At 46.9% G+C, this 23,328-nt stretch overlaps 1 protein-coding gene across 1 annotated transcript; it reads right to left on the bottom strand.

Moving 5' to 3' along the window:
- Positions 1-1,294: 1,294 nt before the first annotated feature.
- CIMIP4 (ciliary microtubule inner protein 4) lies at positions 1,295-22,428 on the bottom strand. The gene is given in 5 exon segments (XM_082420136.1): positions 1,295-9,581; positions 9,776-9,886; positions 19,257-19,401; positions 21,264-21,810; positions 21,812-22,428. Coding segments are annotated over 5 exon segments (975 nt in total). The 5' UTR covers positions 21,892-22,428; the 3' UTR covers positions 1,295-9,489.
- Positions 22,429-23,328: the final 900 nt, after the last annotated feature.

The following is a 23,328-nucleotide window of genomic DNA, read 5'->3' as shown; positions in this document are numbered from 1 at the left end:
TGAGAGGTCATCGCTTCACTTGATTTTGTATGCCTCAGTTTCCCCATCTGTTAATTAAGGGGGTACAAGGGTTACCTAAAGTCCCTCCAGCCTTTGCCCTCATGCTCCTTTTTAGGGATGGAGCACATGGTCTGATGACCTCAGGCCACAGTCCAAGATGCCCTGCCTGCCTGGTAGCCTGTAAACATAACCCAGGTTAATTTTCTTTGTGGATGTTGTCTGGCTATCATTCAGATCAAGTACTTTATAGCTCTCCTCCTCCTTCATCCAGCTTTAAAAGATCACTGGCATTTCATTATCAGGAAGAATTTAAGGACTAGCAGCAAACACGAAAATCTCTGTGTGAACTTCCTCCTCTAGACTCTGATACAAACATTCTAGAAGCCTCACTCCTGTCCACACTAATTCCTGAGAAAACCACCGTTTACATTTCCTCAGAGCAATGTAACCTGTGGTTAAGGGTGAGGACTTCAGAGTTGGACCCTCGGAATTCAAATCCCAGCTCCATCACTTACCGGCTGTGTGACTTGGACAAGTCACTGGACCTCTCTGTGCCTCCATTTCCAGATCTGTAAAATGGGGACAATAAGGAACCTACCTGGTAGGGGTGTTGTGATTGACTTGATGCACTTAAAACTCTCAGTGCTGTTTTCTAAATGGGGTCACCCTGGGTTTCTAGTCCCTTAAGTTCGAGGACATACAGGCTCTCCACAGTGACTCACCTTTTCTGTGGTAGACTTTTCCAAGGAGGTTGAGGAGTGGGGAGTTACCCTGGGCAAAGGGGTAAATAGACAGAACTGAAAGGAAAGCAAAAACCTAGGGAATATCTCTTAGGGGTCATGGGTTAAGATCTGTGAATGAAAAATGTTGCCTGCCATATCAGTAAACAAAGGGTGTTGCAGCCATCAAGCCACTACAGCTCCCCCACCCATGGTGAGCCCTGAGGGGACTCAGGATGGGAGAGAATGGGATAGTGGCCCTAGATATCCAAGGTGCATATCAAAGGAATGATTTCAGTGAGCCCAGACTCTTGCATCTTCTCATACATAGAAAAATGCTAAATTCCTTAACTTGAGATGTCTGGTTTTCTTTCATTAATGCTAATCTTTCGATGTTCCGACTACCTGGTCTTCGTTGCAGAAACCCCTATGTATTCTGGCTCCTCCCTTACCTCTGGGGAGAAGTTCCTCAGAGCGATCTGAGAGTCTGTCCCCCCGGGCTTGAAGTCCTCAGAAAGTCTACCAAATAAAACACAACTCTCAACTTCTAGGTGGTGCTTCCCGCCCCCCCCCCACCCCAAGTCAACAGGTCAATGGAAGGAAGAACCTTCTAATCACAGGGCTTGAGGGCTTAGAGACAGCCGAGGGGAAGGGCTGCGGAGACCAGTTGGGGAGCAAATAAGCAGCTGTGGAAGTCTTCACTTCTGACCTCCAAAAGATCTCACAGATTTCCTTCCCCCAGATCTGGAATGATCTACCCCACTGAGTCTCTACCAGGACCCTGGCCGGCTCCATCAGCATTCACCCTAAGTCTCCTGGGGCCGGGGCGGGGCTTCATGGCTCTTCATGCTCACCCTGGAGGCCCTGGGCAGTGAGCTTCCAGCCCCAGCGCCCTGCTGCACCATCTCCTGACCCTCTCACTCTGTTCCGTGCTGGTCTCAGCCAATCAGTAACCAGTGCTGTGGTTGGACCCACCATTGTGGTTCTTATTATGTGATTCTTATTATGATTGCAAGACGCCCCTCAGCAATAACCATCAGGAAATGTTGAAGAAATAAAGATTTATTCCTTACAAGACCAGAAAATTACACAGTACACTGGGGCCATACAGTGAAGTCCTGGGGAGGAAGAGAGAGAGAAAACAGGAGGGCCTGGGGTCCTGCTTTTATTGGGGTCGAAAGTGGGAGCCTAAGGTTCGAGGACTCACTCTTTATTGGTGAATTTAAAATGCAAGAAGGGAAATTTTTTGTTTTAATTTTTTGGCCACACGGCATGTGGGATCTTAGTTCTCTGACCAGGGATCGAACCCATGCCCCCTGCATTAGAAGTGCAGAGACCCAACCACTGTATTGCCAGGGAAGTCCCCAAGAGGGGAAATTTAAAGCACGGGAACAAGTGACCCAAATGGTCAGTGATTTAAATCAATCAAGATCTCTAAGACCAGGAGCCTCAGTGGGGGAGGTGACCTCGCTCTTTATTTAGTTGTATGGCTGGCAATGTGTTTATTTGTTATCATCTTTGAAGTTGATGCCTCTGCAATCAAAGCTTAAATCAAGCCCTTGCATTACAAAGAATAAAAAACAGGGGCTTCCCTGGTGGCGCAGTGGTTGAGAATCTGCCTGCCAATGAAGGGGACACGGGTTCCATCCCTCGTCCGGGAAGATCCCACATGCCACGGAGCATCTAAGCCCGTGAGCCACAACTACTGAGCCCGCGTGCCGCAACTACTGAAGCCCGCACGCCTAGAGCCTGTGCTCCACAATGAGAGAAGCCACCGCAATGAGAAGCCCACTCACTGCAACGAAGAGTAGCACCGCTCTCCCCAACTAGAGAAAACCTGCGTGCAGCAATGAAGACCCAACGCAGCCAAAAATAAATAAATTAAATAAATAAATTTAAAAAAAACAAACAACCTTCAGGGCTTACCCTCTACACTCCCTAGCATTCTGCTCACCTATGTCCTCCGTTATTATCACCCCAGCCTGGAAGCCCTCTGAGCACAAGGACTACTCATCCCTGTCTCCACCCACGGTGCCAAACACCAGCACATACTAGGTGCTCAGTAAATGCAAGCCCACTGGAGAGAGGTTAGAAATAGGAGAGACATAGGCCTGCCTCCTGGCCACTGCCTGGATCATGTCACCCTTTAGCTTGTAAACCAGGGAAGCCAGAGGTACAGGACTGGGAGCAGGAGGTTGGGCTAGCCCTCACTCAGCCTGATTCACATGGGACCACCATCAAACTCACCACCTTGTCCTGAGGACAGGCTCACACGCCTTCTCTTATTAGTTATCTGCTCCCTAGGTGGAATGTCTGCAGGCTTGGCCAGAGGGAGGGGGCCAGGCCCTTAGGCTTTGATAATGAGCATCTTGGTTGACACATCAGTCCACCCACCACCCCCCAAAAAACAAGGCTCCTCTCCCCCAGATGACTTCCCAGGTTTCTGAACGTGCAATTTTAACAAAATCATTTTTATTGTCACAGGTCTTGGTGGCTTGCTCTGTCTGTACCAGCATAGTGGGGGACAGTGAACACTAGACAATAATTTGGGGTGACACAATGAATCTTAGCATATTCCAGGTCCTAAGAAGTCTTGTACCAAAGAAAACTGTTCAGTGTTATTTAAATCAGCATCATCCATTTGACAATGGAACAATTTTTTACATCATACCCATTAACATGTCCCAGGGTTTCTTGAAACATAGTTGGGAAACCTAGGCCTGAAAGAAAAGAATAAGCACTTGTTACATGCCTGGAAGAGGGCTACACACTGTGCCTTGTCCTGGATGTGCATTTTCTCAGGCAAACCTGAGATTGATATTATTACCCCTGCTGTAAATGAGGACGAGGCTCTGACAAGCAAGTTGGTCTTCCCAGGGACTCGAGTCCAGGTAGAGAGTAACTTAGGGCTGCAGAGTCTCTGGTTGCCTCTTGGAGTTCCTCTGGACTTGCTGCAGCTCCTGCTAGCTCCCATTTACCACAGAGACCATGATTCCTGGAGGGAGAAGGGAGAAAGTCTCTGCCAGTCACACTGGACCATCACTGACAGGTTGGATTTGCAAAGCTGACCACGTGGACTGTTCACTTCCAAATTCAACATAAATTCACTCAATTGGGCTTTAGTTTCCTCATCTGTAAAATGGAGATATGAGTGGGGAGCAGGAAAAGCATGGTTAGAAAGATGTAACTAAATGGTCTCTGGGTCCCCTCCTTTGCATGTACGTCCTGGATCTCTAAGACCTAACTACTTTGCCTGCAATTTAGAGACACTGCCACCAGGGGGCAAGCTGGACCAGGATAACTGCCAGGTAAAGCAGGTCACCTGAGAACAATAGAAGTTGCTTTTTTTTCTTATTTTTTTTTTTGGCCGCGTTGGGTCTTTGTTGCGCACAGACTTTTCTCTAGTTTTGGCGAGTGGGGGCTACTCTTTGTTGTGGTGCATGGGCTTCTCATTGCGGTGGCTTGTTGTGGAGCACAGGCTCTAGGCACACAGGCTTAAGTAGTTGCAGTGTGTAGGCCCTGGAGCACAAGGGCTGCAGTAATTGCAGTATGTGGGCTCCATAGTTGCGGCACACAGGCCCTAGAGCATGTGGGCTTCAGTAGTTGCAGTATGTGGGCTCAATAGTTGTGGCGCACAGGCTCTAAGGCACGCAGGCTTCAGTAGTTGTGGTGCGTGGGCTCAGTAGTTGTGGCTCGTGGGCTCTAGAATGCAGGCTCAGTAGTTGTGGTGCACGGGCTTTGTTGCTCCACAGCACGTGGGATCTTCCCGGACCAGGGCTTGAACCTGTGTCCCTTGCATTGGCAGGCAAATTCTTAACCACTGCTCCACCAGGGAAGTTCCAGATCCGACTTCACATTTTCTATGATATCCAAGTACCACCTGAGAGAGGAACCTATAAAAGCAACTTCTGGGACTTCCCTAGTGGTGCCATGGTTAAGAATCTGCCTGCCAATGCCGGGGGACACGGGTTCAACGCCTGGTCCGGGAAGATCCCACATGCCACGGAGCAACTAAGCCCATGTGCCACAACTACTGAGCTCACGTGCCACAACTACTGAAGCCCACATACCTAGAGCCTGTGCTCCGCAACAAGAGAAGCCACCACAATGAGAAACCCGCGCACTGCAACGAAGAGTAACCCCCGCTCAAGGCAACTAGAGAAAGCCCGTGCACAGCAACGAAGACCCAACGCAGCAAAAATAAAAAGAAAGAAAAGAAAATATGAAGACAGATCTGAATCACTATGAGTAAATGAGGCCCTGCAAGAACTGAAGGATGAATAACTTTTCCACTATATGTGTTAATGCTGCTTAAAACCTGGTCCCTGTACCTCCTTGAAACTTGAGAATCACCATGAATTCTACCATCCAGTGACCTCAGGAACACAAAGAACAAGGAATGCTGCTGGAAACAGCACCAGTGAAATAAAGGTCTTATTTAAGTTTTAAAATCTATGCATGTTTTATTTTGCCAAGATTACAGCTTCTCTCTCTCCAAAATATTCAATGTTTAATTAAAAAGGGCTTCTCTTAATGTCCAGAGAGAAAATCTTTAACTGAGGCAAAGTCATAAAACGTACCACATTTGTTCATTTTGTCCGAATTGAAATTGCTCGTTTAACTTAAAATCAGCTCCCCCGCATTCTGTTACTTGGTCGCTCTTTCTAGCATCTGAGTTCTCTTGGAGGGCATTTTGCCAGCTCTCTCATGCAGTTATAAGAAGCAAAGCTGTGTCTGAAAAGGGCTAAACTAAATATAACGTGAAGTTGAATTTCTGCAGTGTCCTTCCAACCCACCTTCCATACTCTGATGAGCGATGGAGAGGTTGGGTGCATGCTTTTTGAAGGTTACTTAAATGGCACGTTTCATACCGTAGGGCTCATTCTGCAGACTGTCATTTCCACCCACTATGATATATTGGGAGATCCTTCCATGCTGGTGTATGTAGATGTGGTTCGGCCCTTTCCACTCATAAATTACCCTCCTTGTCCATTCTTCTCCTAACAGATGTGTGCATTGTTTTGCTGTTGCCAAGAACGCTGCAATGACTATCTTTGCGTGAGGTTCCTTGTGTGCATGTTTCAGAGTTTCTCTAGGCTACGCAGCAGTGGACGTGCTAGCTTGTAAAATTTAATTTCAGCGTTGCTAAATTCTTCCTTGCTGTTCTGTACTCCATGATTCATGGAGTGTATGAGAGTTCTCATTTCTCTCCTCACCTACACTTGCATTTTAATGTTTGCCAACCCGATGAATTTATTGTTTTAATTTGCATAATAATCTCTCTGATTATTGGGGATATTGAGCATCTTTTCAACTCGGCTGCGTGGTTTCTTCTGTCATTATTAACTCTTTGTGTTCCATCCAGTTCTCAGTTCCTGGAGGGAGGGCTGGGTCTCACATCCAAAACACAGCCCCATCCAGGTATAGTTTCTCTTTCTGTGAACCTTTCCCACCCGACCTCTGTGCCCCACCTTGGAGCCCTACCCTCCAAGCTTAACAAGCCTCTTGCAGCTCCATCACGCTGGGTTTGTGCTCACACAGTGCCTTCTGTCTGGAATGCTGTACCTCTTCCAGGCCACCTGAACGTACCTACTCACGTCCCAAGATTCATCTCCAGAGCTTCCTCCTCTGTGAGGTCTTCTATGACCCCCAGCCCTCCCTCCCATCTCAGCATCACCTCTGTGCTTCCACTGGCCCCGTACGAACTTCTCACTGCATGTGTAAAACTTCTGAGCATCTAATGACTCATCTGTCTCCCCAGCAGACTCTGGACTCCTTGAGGACAGGTGCCATGTCTTAACCATCTCTGAACTCCTGGTTCATTGGTCAGGGCTGGACAGAGGGTAGATGCACAGTACATGTTCGTCGGATGGGTGGATGAGCCTTGAGGTCAGCTCCTTCCACATCAGTTCTCTGCAGACTGTGAAGTCCTTAAGGACAAGGACTGTATTGAATTCATACCACTGTTCCCCACGGTGGCTAATAGGGCCAAGTGTTTGTGGCACTCAGTACCTATTGTTGACATGACAGTATGATTTCCTGGTAGATCAGAAAATGACTTTGGTCAGAAATTCCTGGACTTTCCATCCCAGCTTCCTGTTGGTAAAACCCAGGGCGATTTCCTTGGCTGCTCCAAGCCCCAGTTTCCTCATCTTCATGAAGAGGATGATAATAGCTTTCAGGACTGGCATAAGGATGAAATAAGGCTGTGCATGTAAAGCATTTGGCACATAATCATATGCATCTGGCATATTATAATTTCTACATCAGAACAGGGTGGGGTCTGCTTTAGCTACAGTTCTCTAGATGGCTCATTTTTTTTTCAGTTGCCACATATGATGAGTAAATAATAGCTACTCAATAAAGATGGGACTTCCCTGGTGGCGCAGTGTATAAGACTCCACGCTCCCAATGCAGGGAGCCCAGGTTCGATCCCTGGTCAGGGAACTAGATCCCACATGCATGTCGCAACTAAGAGTTTGCATGTCACAACTAGGGAGCCCGTGTGCCACAACTAAGGAGCCGGTGAGCCACAACTAAGGAGCCCGCCTGCCGCAACTAACACCCAACAACCAAATAAATAAATAAATATTTTTAAAATAAATAAATAAATAAAGATGAAGTCTGGTTTTTCCAGACAAGAACAGTGTCTTGCAGAAATCAGATACTCAGTATTAAGAAGTGGAGCTGAGGGACTTCCCTGGTGGCACAATGGTTAGGAATCCGCCTGACAACGCAGGGGACACAGGTTCGATCTCTGGTCCGGGAAGATCTCACATGCCATGGAGCAACTAAGCCTGTGTGCCTGCGCACAGGCACAATTACTGAGCCTGCGCTCTAGAGCTTGCGAGCCACAACTACTAAGCCCATGTGCCACAACTACTGAAGCCCACGCACCTAGAGCCTGTGCTCCGCAACAGGAGAAGCCACCTCAATGAGAAGCCCACGCACCGCAGCAAAGAGTAGCTCCCCCGCTAGCAGCAACTAGAGAAAGCCCGTGCGCAGCTATGAAAACCCAACGCAGCCAAAAATAAATAAATTAAATATAAATAAATTTTTTAAAAAAAGAAGTGGAGCTGAACTCAATGCTTTACACAGTTAGGTACTCAATAAATATTAAATCAAGCCAAATTCATCTCCCTGTACTGCATCCTGCTCCAATCCTACCTTAAAGAAGTCATTCCTTTTGTGGGAGGAGGGGCAGTCCCCCTTTTTTCTGGCAGAGATGTGCTTTTGATTTTTCCGGAGAATGATGGTCGCTGTGGCGGACTGTTAGTATGGTGAGTCCCCAGTGAACCACTCCTGCTGATTGGAATGCTCTGTGCAACCACCTCCCACCATGAGCCCGGTTTGACCCTGTGTCTCTTTGACCACAGGGAACTTAACAAGTCAGTGTTAAGACATGATAAGGTCTTACACATTGAGTCTTGTCTCCTTGAGAAGCTCCTTCTTAGAACGCAGTCACCATGCTAGGAAGAAGTCCAAGCTAGCCACGAGGAGAGGCGAGACCCGACGAAGACAAAGTGATGTCCAACCAGCCCCAAGTTGAGGCACCAGGCATGTGAGAAAAGCAGCCATCTTCACAGCAGGTGCCACGTGGAGCGGAAATGAGCCATACCCACTGAGCCCTGCTCAAACTGCACAATCATAAGTAGGCAAATGATTACGCTCATTTTAAGCTACTAGGTTTTGGGTTGGTTTGGAACACAGCAAATGGTAAATAACCCACAAGCAGAGCATGTTCTGAGAGTGCAAGTCGGTGATCCGGGGGTGGGGTGTGCTGTGGCTTGGAGACCCACCAGGTAATAAGCTTCAGGATCAGATGGTAGGCATGACTGTCTAACCTGGAACCCCTTCTCTGGGGGATTCTTCCTTGGGGCCCCAATTCCCAGATCCCTCCCCTGTTGTTACCAGGGGCCCTTATCGGTTCAAGGTAAGTTTGTCTTAAACAGTAGGAAGATGCCCAGGTGCACATTATAAGAAGTCCAGAGTGGGGGGTGGTGGGCGCTTCTGGCCAGGAGGGTGGAGCAGTTCAGTGAGGTCACGGGGGACCCAGATTGTCCTGCAGTGTCTGCAGTTCCTCCAGTCACAGGGTGTCTGCCAGGAGCAGCCTGCACTGCACGGTTCTTCACTCACTACAACAGGAGCAGGGAAGGCTCCCAAGCTTTCCCAGTAGAGAAAAGAGTTTCCCAGAACGCTTCATACGCGCGCACCTTTCCTTGCATCTTACTGGTCCAAGTTGCGTCATATGCCCCTTTCTGAACCAATCACTTTGTGTGTAGGGGGAAGGGTTAGAATTCCCTGAGACCAATCAAAACTACTCCTGGATTGGAGGGGGCGTGACTAGTTCTTCTGAAGTCCATTGGGCCTTGGGGAAGGAATGGATGTCTGGAAATGATTGGAGTTCTGCTAGGGAGGTCATGCAGGGTTAAGATCCAGCAGTGTCCACTATAGGAGCCCTCCACACAGGGCAAGGCACCCTGGGCTTGAGCAAAGTTCTATTCAGGTCTCACATCCTTTCCTGGAATTACGGGGGAAAGGTGTGTGTGTGTGTGTGTGTGTATGTGTGTGTGTGTGTCCCCAGGAGGGAGAGCTAGGGGGTAGTTTGGGTCCTTAGAGCGTCTATCCTTCCTCAGTAGGTCTCTCGAGCACTGCACATTGCCCCCTCCCCCAGCCTGAAGAGCGGCGCCAAGCAGAGGCGAAGGTTCAGATGTGTGCCTTTCTTTATTAGCACTTTCTCTGAGTGGAGAGCACCTCTTCTGGGTTGTATCTAGAACTTCGAGTTCTTGCTTTTGCTCTTTTCTTTCTCATCCAGTGCTTTCTGCAAGTTCATGTTCACCGCATTCTTCTGGTGCCACCGTCCTGCAGAGAGCAGGGAAGGAACCAGCACAAATCACCAGAGGACCTCTGGAGTGTCCAGGCCCCAGTGGTAACCCATATGTCTTCTGGACCCACCCCAGAGTTCTAGCTGCTGCTGTGGTTTCTCTCTGGACCTTGGGGCCAACACACCCTGCCCAGGGAGTGCCCCCCTCCCACGCCCCCAGCTCCCCACCTACCCAGATCATCCGTCTTCCTGCCATGCCAGTGCTCTAAGTCCCTCATTGATTTCTCAATCATCTCAGGGGTGTAGGAGGCCTTCATCAGGCTCTTCATCTCCTGTGGGGCCCCTGTGGAACCCCATGAAGAAATCCCCAGAAGCCCCAAGTCAACAGAGTTCAGGTACTCCAGGGTTCATATGTCAGTTTCCCCTATGGATGGTGGATTGCGGAAGGGTGGGGTGTGGGGAGAGTTAGGCAGAGGGAGGCCGGCCTAGGCTCAAATGCCAGCTCCATCATTTATGAACAGTGTGGCCTCAGACAAGATTTTAACGTCTCAGAGCTTTGGTCTCTTAATCTATTCAAAAGAATAAAATGTTCTCACAAGATTGGGAAGATTACATTCATTGGAGCAGCTGGCATGTGGCAGTTGATACCTGTATTTTCAGAAAATGTTTATGTCTGTGTGTAAAGTTAAAACACGCACACAAGAAAATAAGTTACCATGATCAAAAGTCAGAAAAATCATCAAACAGAGAACCAAATTCCAAAAGATAACAAGGATTAGAATGATCCGTTACAGAATATAAAATAAGTATCATTTAATGTGTGAAGTTGTGAAAAAGAGAATAAAAGTATAAACAAAGAATAAGAAACTAACACAATATTGTAAAGCAACTATACTCCAATAAAAATTAATTTTAATTAAATAAATAAATAAAAGTGTGAGAAAAGAATAAGAAACTACCCAGAAAGAACAGACAGATTCGTAAAAGAAGCAAATGGAATTTCAGAAATGAAACATAATAGTTGAAAGGTAATGGATGGTAAGAGGCCTGGGATTTGCTTCAAAATAAACGGGTGGGAATGAATGGGTGGGTGGGAAAAAAGATGAAACAAGATTAGTCATATATTGATAATTGTTGAAGCTGTATGATAAGTGCACCATGTATTTATTAAACTATTCTAAGTTTGAAAATTGACATCATAATGTTTAAAAACAAATTCAATGAACAGGTAAAAGAGCTGATTAGATACAGCTGAGAAAAAATGGTAAACTGGTAGATATATCTAAAGAAATTAACTAGAATGCAGCACAGAGTGGGGAAATAATGATGTGGAAAATATGAAAAAGCTGTTAAATGAAGATTAAATGAGAAGGCCTAACATTTGTCTAATTGTAGTTCTGAAGGAGAGAGAGTGGAGAAAACAGGGAGGGGCAATATTTGGAAAGCTAGTGGCTGGAATTTTTCCAGAATTGATGAAATATATGAATCCTTAGATTCAAGAATAAAAATTCCCCAGTGAGTGTAAATGAAAAGAATTCCTTACCTAGGTACAACCAAGTAAAATTTAGAACACCAGAGACAAAGAAATCTTAGAAGTAGCCATAGAGAAAAGACAGATTAGTTACAAAGGATAACAATGAGTTTGATTAACCATCAAAGCCAGAGGAAATGAATTAACATCATCAAAGTGCTTACAAAAAGAAATCAACAATCTAGAACTGTTTACAATAACTGTCTTCCAAGAATAGGATGAAATAAAACTTTTCTGAGCTTAAAATTTACCAACAACAGAATCTCACCCCAAATATCTTCTAAACAACATACTTCAGAAAGAAAAAAATAATCCCAGAAGGAAAATCTGAGATAAAAGAAGGAATAGTAGGCAAAGAAAGTGGAAACCTTGAATAAATCTAAATACACATCAATTATGATAACAGTACCAATGTTGAATATATGGGGTAAAATGACTGTGATAGATAAGAATGTTTGAAGATTTAACATATGCTAAGCACAGTTTTCATTCAAAACTTTACAGAACTTACTCACTGAATCAGCCCTAAGGAGATGGGGGTGATTATTACCCCCATCTTGCTGTTGAAGTCACTGAAGCACAGAAAGGCTAAATCACTTGTCTAACGTGACACAGCTGGTAAGTGAAAGATGGAGGACTCAAAGCCGGACCTGTGGCTCCAGAATCCACAGTTTAAACTACTTTGCTTATGTATAGTAAAAAAAAAACCTGTAAAATAATATGTTAGCTGATATGGGGGGTGGAGAGAATAAACGTGAAGCTGTCTAACATCCTTATATTGTTCAGAAAAGCTGAAATACCTCGATTAACTTTAGGGTTTGCTAACTATGCATGTAAAAATGTCAAAGATAGGGAATTCCCTGGCAGTCCAGTGGTTAGGAGTCCATGCTTCCATGGTCGGGGAACTAAGATCCTGCAAGCCACACGGCGTAGCCAAAAAAAAAAAAAAAAAGTCGGGGCTTCCCTGGTGGCGCAGTGGTTGAGAGTCTGCCTGCCTATGCAGGGGACAAGGGTTCGAGCCCTGGTCTGGGAGGATGCCACATGCCGCGGGGCAAGTAGGCCCGTGAGCCACAACTACTGAGCCTGCACGTCTGGAGCCTGTGCTCCGCAACAAGAGAGGCCACGACAGTGAGAGGCCCGCGCACTGCGATGAAGAGTGGCCCCCGCTCACCGCAACTAGAGAAAGCCCTCGCACAGAAACGAAGACCCAACACAGCCAAAAATAAAAAAATAATAATAAATAAATAAAATAAAATAAAAATAAAGAAAAAAAAGATAGGCCTAAAAAAACAAACAAACAAACAAACAAAAAAAGTCAAAGATAACCACTGAGAGAATAGGAAAAGTAAGGACAAAAATTGGATTGGGGAAAAAGGGAAGCTCACTCAAATCCAAAACAAGGGAAGGAGAAAGAAAGCAGCATAGAAAAATTAGGACAAATGGAAGATACAAAATAAGATCATAAAAATAAATCCGAATATATCAGTAATTAAAATAAATATAAATGGAGTAGGCCAACTGATTAAAAAACAGATGCTCAGGCTACAGAAAATATTTTCCAGATATATATTATTTAAAGCATATTTAAAGCAAAAGGACAGAAAGAGGATAAACGTGGAAATACAGAAAAAGATTAATACCACAAAAATACAAATCAAAGCAATCTGGTCATACTATACTAATATCAGACAAAATAGACTGTAAAGCGAAAGCACTATAAGAAATAAAAACAACTCCAGTTCATTCATGTGATATAATAATTCTAAACTAGCTGCACTGGAATAATCTTAAAATAGGTAAAGCAAAATTGACAGAGAAATCGACAAGTCTGCTATCATAGGGAAAGACTTAAAGGTACATCTTTTAGTAATTAATAGATCAAACAAAGAATATTAACAAGGAATTAAAAGATTTGTATAGAAATAATTAGCAAGCCTGCTCTATTGGACAAATACAGAATCCTGAACTCAAGAGAGAATTTTCAAATGCATATTGATTATCTATCTATAAAAATTGACCACCTGCTGTGTTATAAAGCTCCACAATTTCAAAGGACTGAAATCATTACAGGTCGTGTTCTCTAACGATGATGCTATCAAGAAAGAAATCCCCTTTTTTTAAAGCAATTTTTATGGTGTTTCGTATTTATGGCTTTAAATGCTTACATAACAGAATGTTAAGTTAAAAACTTGGACTGAAGCCCTAAGGATGGTAGAGATCAGATATTAAAGTGAGCTGTGAATCAGACTCCTTCAGTGGGGTCACTTGGGGAGCTTGATACATAGCTCGAGAGTTTGGGGGACACCAAGGCTTGGAACAAGAGGCATTGGCCTGAGAGAGCGGGACAGAGAGAGCACCAGGGCCAGGCATACTTCCTCAAGTGCAAGGATGTACAACTGTTTCCGTGGACCAGCTGTGGGCTAGTGGAGAGAAGACCAGCCTGGAGCCATTTTCTTTTCTTTTTTTTTCCTGGCTTTTTTTTTTTTTAACTTTTTTTTTTTTAAATTTTATTTATTTTTGGCTGTGGTGGGTCTTTGTTGCTGCACGCAGGCTTTCTCTAGTTGCAGCGAGTGGGGGCTACTCTTCATTGCAGTGCGCAGGCTTCTCATTGCAGTGGCTTCTCTTGTTGCGGAGCACGGGCTCTAGGCACGCGGGCTTCAGTAGTTGCGGCACGCAGGCTCGGTAGTTGTGGTTCAGGGGCTTCTAGAGCGCAAGCTCAGTAGTTGTGGTGCACAGGCTTAGTTGCTCCGCGGCATGTGGGATCTTCCCAGACCAGGGCTCGAACCCGTGTCCCCTGCATTGGCAGGCGTCTTAACCACTGCGCCACCAGGGAAGTCCTGGAGCCATTTTCAATCCTACCCCTGATCTGATCCTCCTCAATGGTCCCCCTGCTTCTACTCCTGCCCCACTGGTAGTTCTGTCCTGTCTCAACACAACAGCCAGATGGATCGTTGGAAACATAAGTCACTCCTCGGTACAAAATCCTACAATGGTTCCCAATAAAAAGGCCAGGAAGAGCCTACATCCTCAACATGGTACTTGTGCCCGACTACTCTTCCCCAGCAAGCCACAGGCTGAGCCCCCATCCTTCTGGTCTGTTCTCAAAGGTCACCTGCCCAGAGAGGTCTGACACTATAAAGAAAAGCAAAGGGATCATTAACAAGGGTCACAAAAGTCAGGTGACACAGCTGGGAGAAATACAGGAGAGGCTTCCGAGGTCCCTGTAACACCCTCTGTTGACCTGGGAGGTGGCACATAGCTATTTATTATTATTCTTTATACTGCACACATAGGTTTTATACACTCTTCTCCATGGCAGTTTTCACAATTAAAAAAGATAATGCATCTACACTGGTTTAAATGCAGGAATACAAGTTTGGTTTAATATTTAAAAATCAGTTACTATAATTTACCACATCAACAGATCAAAGGAAAAATCATATGACCATCTAAGTAACAGCTATATGAATAGTTAATACAACTCAACACTCATTCATGATTTTTTTCAAAACTAAAGTGGTAACTAGGAATAAAGGGGACCCTCAATCTGATAAAAGGTGTCTTCAAATTCTTTTTAAAATATTACATTTATTGGTAAAATGTTAGAATCAAGAAGGAGAGGAGGACTTCCCTGGTGGTCCAGTGGTTAAGACTCTGTGATTCCAATGCAGGGGGCCCAGGTTTGATCTCTGGTTGGGGAACTAAGATCCTGCATGCTGCATGGCTTGGACCAAAAAAAAAGTATTCTATCGTACTTCCCTGGTGGTCCAGTGTTTAAGACTCTTAGTGTGGAAATAAGATCCCGCATGCAAAAAAAAAAAAAAAAAAAATTGGAGAGGAGGATGCCTGCTTCCCCTGCTTATTTGCACCATTGTCCTTGACAAGCCAACCAGAACAGATGGTATAAAGGTGGCGAAAAGCCTCCTGGTGGGCTTCCCTGGTGGGGCAGTGGTTAAGACTCTGCCTGCCAATGCAGGGCACATGGGCTCGATCCCTTGTCCGAGAAGATCCCACATGCCACGGAGCAACTAAGCCCGTGCGCCACAACTACTGAGCCTGCACTCTAGGGCCTGCGAGCCACAATTACTGAAGCCCACGCGCCTAGAGCCCGTGCTCTGTAACAAGAGAAGCCCCTGCTCGCCACAACTAGAGAAAGCCTGCGTGCAGCAACAAAGACCCAACACACCCCAAAATAAATAAATTTATTTAAAAAAAAAAAAGCCTCCTGGTAATAATGTGAACTCTGGCCCCAGACTGCCAGAGTTCAAATCCCAATCCCAACTCTGACTATTCCTAGCTGTGTGCCCTTAAGGGCAAGTTATTTAACCTTTCCATGCCTCATTTTTTCTTTCTTTAAAAAAAAAGGGGGGGGCAGGAATTATAGCACTATAGCATTCACTGTATAAGATTCTTGTGAGAATTAAAATGTACATGAAGTACTTAGAGCAGGGCTTGGTGAATGTTACATGCGATGCATAAATGTAGCCATTATTATTATTTAAAAATAGTTCCAAAGAATCTACAAACAAATTATTGGAATTAATAGGTGAGCTGAGTCAGGCTTCTGGATATAAGATTAAAGAACAAAAATTAAAATTGCCTCCATGTATACAAGCAGCAAAGTTAGAAAATGTGATTTTTAAAAAGATACTATTTGCAATAAGCAGCAAAAAAATAGATAAATAAGAGATTCTTCAAAACAAGTCTAACAAAAAGCTGCATGATCTTTATAGAAAAAAATTACAAAATGTTATTGATGGATATTGAAGGAAGATTTAAATTAATGGAGTTGTAGACCATACTCATGGATTGGAAAATTCATTATCATAAAGCTGACAACTGCCCCTAAATTGAGCTGCAGGTTCAATGTTCTTCCAATCAAAATACCAACAGGGTTTTTCATGGAAATTGACAAGCTGATTCTAGAATTTATATGGAAGAGCAAAGAACCTAGAATAGCTAAGACATTAGCTGCTCCTGCTGCTGGTGATGGAGGGGTGGGGAGTGGGGACAGCCCAACCAGATATCAGACTACTTATAATACCTTGATAATTAAAAGTGTAATATTAAACCAGTGGGCAGAATAGAGAGCCTGGAAACTGATCCATGCACATAGGGAAACTTGATGGATACCAGTGGTACCACTGCAGGTCACTGGGGGGAAAGATGAGATTATTCAATAGAAGGTACTGAGACAAAAAAAAAAAAAAAAAAGAAGGTACTGAGACAATTGCTAATCCACATAAAAGAGGAATTAACAATGAATCCCTGCTTCACACTGAAAAGAGAAATCAACTCCAGATGGATTAAAGACTTAAATGTGAAAAGCAAAGCTAAATATTTTAGAAGACTATGTAAAAGATCATCTTTATGACTCAGCATGGCATAGGATTTCTTCAACCCACTCCTCCTGGAACCTTCTCTATCTCAGTAAATAACAATTCTATCCTTTCAGTTGTTCAGGTCAAAAACCTTGACATCTGGACTTCCCTGGTGGCGCAGTGGTTAAGAATCCGCCCACCAATGCGGGGGACACGGGTTCGAGCCCTGGTCTGGGAAGATCCCACATGTCGCGGAGCAACTAAGCCTGTGCACCACAACTACTGAGCCTGCGCTCTAGAGCCCGCGAGCCACAACTACGGAGCCCGCGTGCAGCAACTACTGAAGCCCACGCGCCTAGAGCCCATGCTCCACAATGAGAAGCCCACGCACCACAAGGAAAAGTAGCCCCCACTCGCCGCAACTAGAGAAAGCCCATGCGCAGCAACGAAGACCCAACGTAGCCAAAAAAATAAGTTAATTAATTAATGAAAAAAAAGAAAAACCTTGACATCAACCTTAATTCCTCTCTCACACACCCCAAATCCACTGACTAGCCCATTCTGTTTGCTCTGCCTTACACACATAGCCAGACTCCTCCTGCATCAGGTCACCTTTACCATTATCTCCCTGTGCCACCATATTGCACAATAGTATCCACTAGAGTCATGCAACGCACCAACCCTGCTCTCGAGACCAAGCCTCCATCATTAACCCCACTTGGATTTTTGCAATCACCTCCTCACTGGTTTCCCTGTTTCTGCCCAGCTCCCTTACTTTTCTTCTCAGCATAGCAACAGTAGTGATCCTTTAACCTAAGTCAAACAATGCCCTTCTCTGCTTAAGACCTTCTCGTGGCCTTCCCCACCTAGCCCGTTTCCTCTCTGATTTCCCCTCCCTCACTCCTGTCTAGCCACAAGTGCCTCCCCAACCCGGAGCAGCAAATGCCAAGATCAACCTGGGCGGATGGAAACGGAGGGGGACACATGGGTGAGGCACACTGACAATTGGGTGCAGAAAGCAACGCCCTAATTTGTAGCACTTGCCAATTTGTGGAGTGTCAATGCAGTTGACCCTTGAACCACATGGGTTTGAACTGCTCGGGTCCACCTATGTGTGTATTTTTTTTCAATAAATATAGTACCTGTATTTTCCTTTTACAGATCTTTAAAAATTAACTAGGCATGGGGAAAGTTTGTGTTTGGTAGGAAGTCACAATACATGGGATCAAAAGAACTAGGGTTTGAGTCCTGATTCTGTCCAAACTATCTCAGCTTCCTGGCCTTGGATGAGTCATTTATCAGTTCTTTTGTTTTTGAGTCAAAGATATCGGTACTTGGATTTTTGACTGTGGGGCAGTGGAGGCGGGGATAGCTGGCACCCCTGACTCCCCCGTTGTTCAAAAGTCCATTGCACGACCACAGTCAATTTTAAGATCTCTCATGATGCCAACAGTTCAGTAAAATTTAACAATCGACTCTTAGAAGCTGGAGCAAGCTGGTTTGCACTGGTTCCAAGGGTTTGCCCCCTTGACACAGCTGGGCTTCTCAGGCTGGGTGAGGGGAACACAGACACTTTCTATATCATTCTTTTAAATGTATGTAGACATCACCATATAAAGGCCTACGTAAGAACTACTGAGTGATCATTGTTAAAGACAAGTGGAAGGCGGACTCCTGAGGCCCAGAACAGGACAATCTGAGCTGTATTCTCTCTTCTCTCCCCAAGCACCACCCCTTCTTCAAGCTCAAAGAAAAACCCAGAAAGGCTTCCAGTGGCTGTCTGGTTCCTCGGGTGATGGGGATCTGAGCCAGGTAGGAGGTTTACCAGGCCCTGGGGACACTGGAGAAGGCATGGAGTAAGGATGGAGGAAAGAAGCGGGCCAGAAAGACTTGACCTTTTGCAATGAGGTCAAACTAGAACGTGGGGCCGGAGAGAAGCCACCCCTTGCTGACCGAGGACCGGTATCCGAGCAATCGGTTAAACGCTTGGGAACAGGGTCCTAGCTCGGGAGGTGACCCAGTGCCGGGAAAAGACTCTGGGACTTCGGAGGCAGAAGAAAAACCTGGATTTGAGTTTCAGATCCACCTCCTACTACTCTGGGCAAATTGCTTCCCATCTGCCTGTGATATGGAGCTAGAAGCACTCCCCTGACAAACAGGACCGAGGGGGACCCACAGGACACATTGCAGATGTCCGGGCCTCCGACCCACACTTTGGCCCAGAGGTGCCACCAGTGGGATCCGAGAAAGAAAAGTGCTGGCCTGTCAGCTACAAAGCACTCACTGTGGGAATTCCCTGGCGATCCAGTGGAATTCCATTGCAGGGAGCACAGGTTTGATCCCAAGCCTCAAGGCACAGCGAAAAAAAAAAAAAGAGGACTCACTGGGGGCTGCAGGCCAAGCTCCTCCATAGAGTCCTGCCATGTTATTAGCCCCATTGTACCAAGAAGATTGGCTGAGGCTCAGAGGTTAAGGATCCTGCCCGAGGCCACACCCATCGGCTGAGCTGACCTTTGAACACAGGAAGCCTGATACTGTCACTGTAACCAAAGGTGGCCAGACCAGGGGTGCCCCGGCCTCCTCTTGGCAGATTAAGACACCAGAGGTACAGGGAGAGTAAGGGCTGACTGCCAACTGGGAGGGACCATCTGTACAATGAGGACAGACTCGCCAGGGGACTGGACATTCCCAGCACTCGGCACAGAGCCTGGCACAGAGGAGGCCCTTGGTGGCCGTGAAATGAGTGTCCCTGGAGATGTATCCTGGGGTCTTAGATTCCTTTGCGGGTCCAAGTCCTTCCTTGCCCAGTGCCTTGGGGACTATGGGTGTTCACAGACCCCACCCTTGCCCTTCAGCCTGACCTTGAAACAAGTTTGACCTCATGTTGTAGCCCAGATCATAGTAGTCCGAAAAGACGGAGGTGATTTCGGCGGGCCTCTGGATCCTGCTGGGCCATGAGCTTGCCCTTTTCTGGCCCTCCAAGGCTTCACCAATGGCCCTTTGAGCCTGAGTAGGGAGGGAGGGAGGGAGGAGAGACAAGGGGTAGAGAAGCAGAGTCAAGTCCCGTATCTCCCCTCTAACTTCTCCTGCCTCTGACCCTGCCCCCACCACCCTCACCCCACCCTTAGCCTGCAGCCTTCAACCAACTCCCAGGCCTGGGAGCTGGCATAGCTGAAGTCCCTCCACCCTCCCACACCACCCCACCTCCCACATAGGCCTCGGGCATCAAGGATGAGAATGATCGTGAAAGCTTCTCCCTACATTGGGTACATACTGTAGAACATCACCAGGGGACATCTTTATAAGATGATATTATTCCTACATTTTATAAATAAGGAAACTGTGCCTCAGGGCAGGGACTTGCCCATCACACAGCTGGTGAACGAAGCCCTGGCTTGCCTACTACAATGGAAGCATCACACAAGTCAACTCTAGGTGGCTCCTTATATTTCACCAGGGGCAGCTCCTTCCTTGTACCAATGGGGAAACTGAGGCCTGGAGAGGTTGAGCTCAGGCCTAGGAGCCATTAAACCTGGGTTTGGGTCCCAACTCTGCTATATACCAGCTGCTGATTTGGGCAAGTCTTTGCTCCCCTCTGGACCTCAGTTCCCCTACTCATAAAATGAGTGTGGGGGCAGAACTGGGTGGCCTTTGAAGTAGCTTCCAGTTCTGATATTTGCTGGCCTGATGACACTTGTGATTTGGGTCACAGCTGGATTAAAAAAAACAAAACAAAAAAAACAGATCTCTTGATTTAAGTCCAGGACCACGATGGCCAGAGAGAGAAATGGCACCTTCCCAAAGCCAGGAGGTGCAGTGAGAGATAGTGACCATACAGCCAACCTCAAGTTGGGACAAGATCCTCCAAGTGGGGCAGGGAATTTAGGGTTGTGACCTCCCAGACTAGCAGGTTGGTGGTGGGGGGGGGGAGTATCCCCACCTTAAGATGACAAAATGGAAAGGGGTCCCACCCATAACCTTTGTGACCCTGGCTCTCCTGCTTGCTTAGTGTGACCCTGGGCAGATGATATCACCTCTCTGAGCCTCAGATTTACCATCTGTTAAAAAAGGAAACAATGACTCCTGCCTGGCCTGCTGCTCAATGTAGTCACCATGAGGGTTGAGACGGTGGCTTTGAAAATATGACTCAAGATGCCAGAGCAGGTGACCATTTGACCAGAAATGGCAGATAAGTTTCATCTCAACTTTCAGTGGATCAGCATTGAGTTCCTAGAATGATGTACCAAGTAGGAAAAAGTGCCAGAATCGATTAGTGATGTCTGCCATGAATGCGGGCTAGGACAGTTATGGAATGCATGCTCTGTATTTGCCAGCCTGATCTAGTCTAACTGCCTCACTTTACAGATGTAGAGACTAGAGCCCAGAGAGGAGAAGTAACTTACCCAAAGTCTTTCAGTATTCTGGGGCAGAGCCAGGATTCAAACCCAAGTCTTCTGATTCCCAGTCAATCCTGTCCCCTTTAGGAGACTTGAGTTAAAAGCATCTAATTCAAACACAAGACTTCTAACTGCAAAGTCATTTATGGGCCAAGGCTCCAGAATCTGCTAGCCAGTTTGGATCCTGTTTAAGTTTGGTTAATTTACTTAAGCCTGCTAAGCCTTGGGCTTCTAATCTGTAAAATGAGGATAATTATAGTACCTCCCTCACTGGGAAGATTGAACGGTTAGATGTGAAGACTAAACAGTGCATAGGAGCTGGCACAGAGCAAGTGCTCAGTAAACACTACTTTCTGATGATATTGTTACAGGGACTCTGTACTCAAGAGCAGCTTCCTTAGGGGTCCTCACTGTCAGTCTCCATGCTTGACCCTCCTGCCGCCCTTAGCCTCCTGTGCCCCATTCTGACACCTGCTCTTCGGAGATCAGCTGGTCCACCACGTTGCTCCCAAACTTGTGACGAATGTTGTTGGGAATACTGCTGCTACTCTGGCCCTGTGCCCCCAAGTTGGGGTCTTCCTCCAGCCCCTGGCACGGCTGAGCCCCCTCTCGGAAGGAGGCCCTGCTCTCCCTCGAGGAGGGTCTGTGGCTCTCCTTCTTCAGGGACCCCGGCTGTGAGCTCCTCTGGGGAGAGTCCCGGCTGACAGCCTTCGGGGGTGGAGGCCGGATCTCCTCCAGGGAGGCCTGCCCGAGGGAGCTGCCTCGGGGGCTGTCTCCTCGGTACATGGATGGCTGTGGGGAGCCTGGGAGCTGGTACTTGAACTTGGAGGTATCCAGTGGGCTACGGGCAGTTCTCCAGGGGTCCGTGTCCTGCTGGCCTTCCTTGCTGTTGTTCAGATGGGCCCTGGTCAAAGTGGTTGTACCTAAAAAGGGAGGAGAGAGGGAAGGAAGCAGAGGAGACAGACAGATGCAGAGAGTGGAGGGCAGGAAAGAAGACGGTGATGGGGGTGGGGAGGGGGAACAGACAGACACAGAGCCCCAGAGATCCAGAGCAGGAGAAAAGACAGGAACAGAAAGAAGTCACGGGAGCCAGAAGCATGGGTGAGAAATCAGGAGAGAGACCAAGGGAGAGGGTAGTTCAGCCTGCCAAGCCTCCCACTGGACAGGGCAGCCCTCATTGTTTCTGCCAATAGGGACTGCAGCCCAAGCCTGACCAGCCTTGAGGCTAGCTGTGTGACCTTCAGCAAGGGCTGTGACCTCTCTGTGCTTTAGTGAACCTGGCTCCATTTGGTTAGTTCCCTTCCCCACCTTGAATCCCCCCAGCAATCCAGTCAGGAAAACCAGCAGCTGTGGAAGCTGGCAGAGGGCATCCCTCAGCTTGGCCAAGTTACACGGCTGGAAAAGTACTAGAGCTGGATTGAGCCGGCCTTTGCACCCCACTTAGAGCTGCTCCCCAACCCCACTTCCCTCCTCTGTTCTCCAGCTAATGGAGCGGTGTCACCGCAGCTGCTTCCGGCCTCTCACACCTCGACCGCTCCCCTCCCCTCCCCCCACCGCACTCGTGCCCTGACTCCCATTTCCGAGGATCTCCTGCTCCCAGCTTACAGGTCTCCTCCTCATTCTCTTCCCCCATCCCCGGCTCCAGCCAAAGAGACCGCCACTTCTTCCCCACCACACCCTGCGATGTCCAACCTCCCAGGGTCTCCTCAGCCTAGTTCGCTGCCCGGAAGGCCCGCCCCTCTTTTTCCCTAAGTCAAAATCCTACTGCTTCCTTCCAATGCAGCCCCACCAGGAAGTCCTCCCTGACACCCACCCCAAGCTGCCAGGGCCATCGCCTCCTCTCAGCTCCACAACTCTGTCCCCAGCACGCTCCACTCTCTGGATTTTCCCATTCTCCATCCTTGTGAACTACAAACCCTCTCATTTTCTCTCCTCCATGCAGGAGGGGAGTCATTGAGGCAGGTCCACAGGTGAGTCAATCCTGGGCCTCCCTCAGCACCCCCCAGAGCCCTGTGTACCGGAGATGTTGGTGACACCCATCAGTGAGCAAGTGAATGAATACATGGCTGCAGGGGCGTCAGACCCAGGGTCACCCTGCACCCCATCAGTTCTAAAACGTCCTTTCTTCTCATGTTAGCATCGCTGACATCAGGCTGTGTCTGACAATCAGTGGGCCCTGGTCTAACCAGCGATGTTTTCTTTCTTAGTGACAAGTAAGTAACAGTGCGTCTTACAACCCACTGGATGGAGACTTAAACATTTTGAATAATGTTTTACACGTTATAATACCCAAGTAATATGTAAACTCTTTCTTACTGGGCAAAATATAGAAAACGAGTCAGTCCCCACCCTCTCGCACTTGCAGCTGTCCCCACAATCCTCAGTCCCAGGTTGTAACTGTAAGCTTGTCTGATGACCTTCCCTCCAAAACGTTCTAGATGGGTCCTAGCGCTCTTGAAAGATGCATAGTTTGGCTTCACTTTGGTTTATAAATGCGATCAGATTCCATGTATTGCTTTGTAACTTGCTGTTTAAA

Source organism: Balaenoptera physalus (assembly GCF_965194825.1).
Source record: "Balaenoptera physalus genome assembly, chromosome: 13".
Classification (NCBI taxonomy): domain Eukaryota; kingdom Metazoa; phylum Chordata; class Mammalia; order Artiodactyla; family Balaenopteridae; genus Balaenoptera; species Balaenoptera physalus.
The sequence above is the reverse complement of the archived record's forward strand: the minus strand, read 5'-3'. Positions and strand labels throughout refer to the sequence as shown.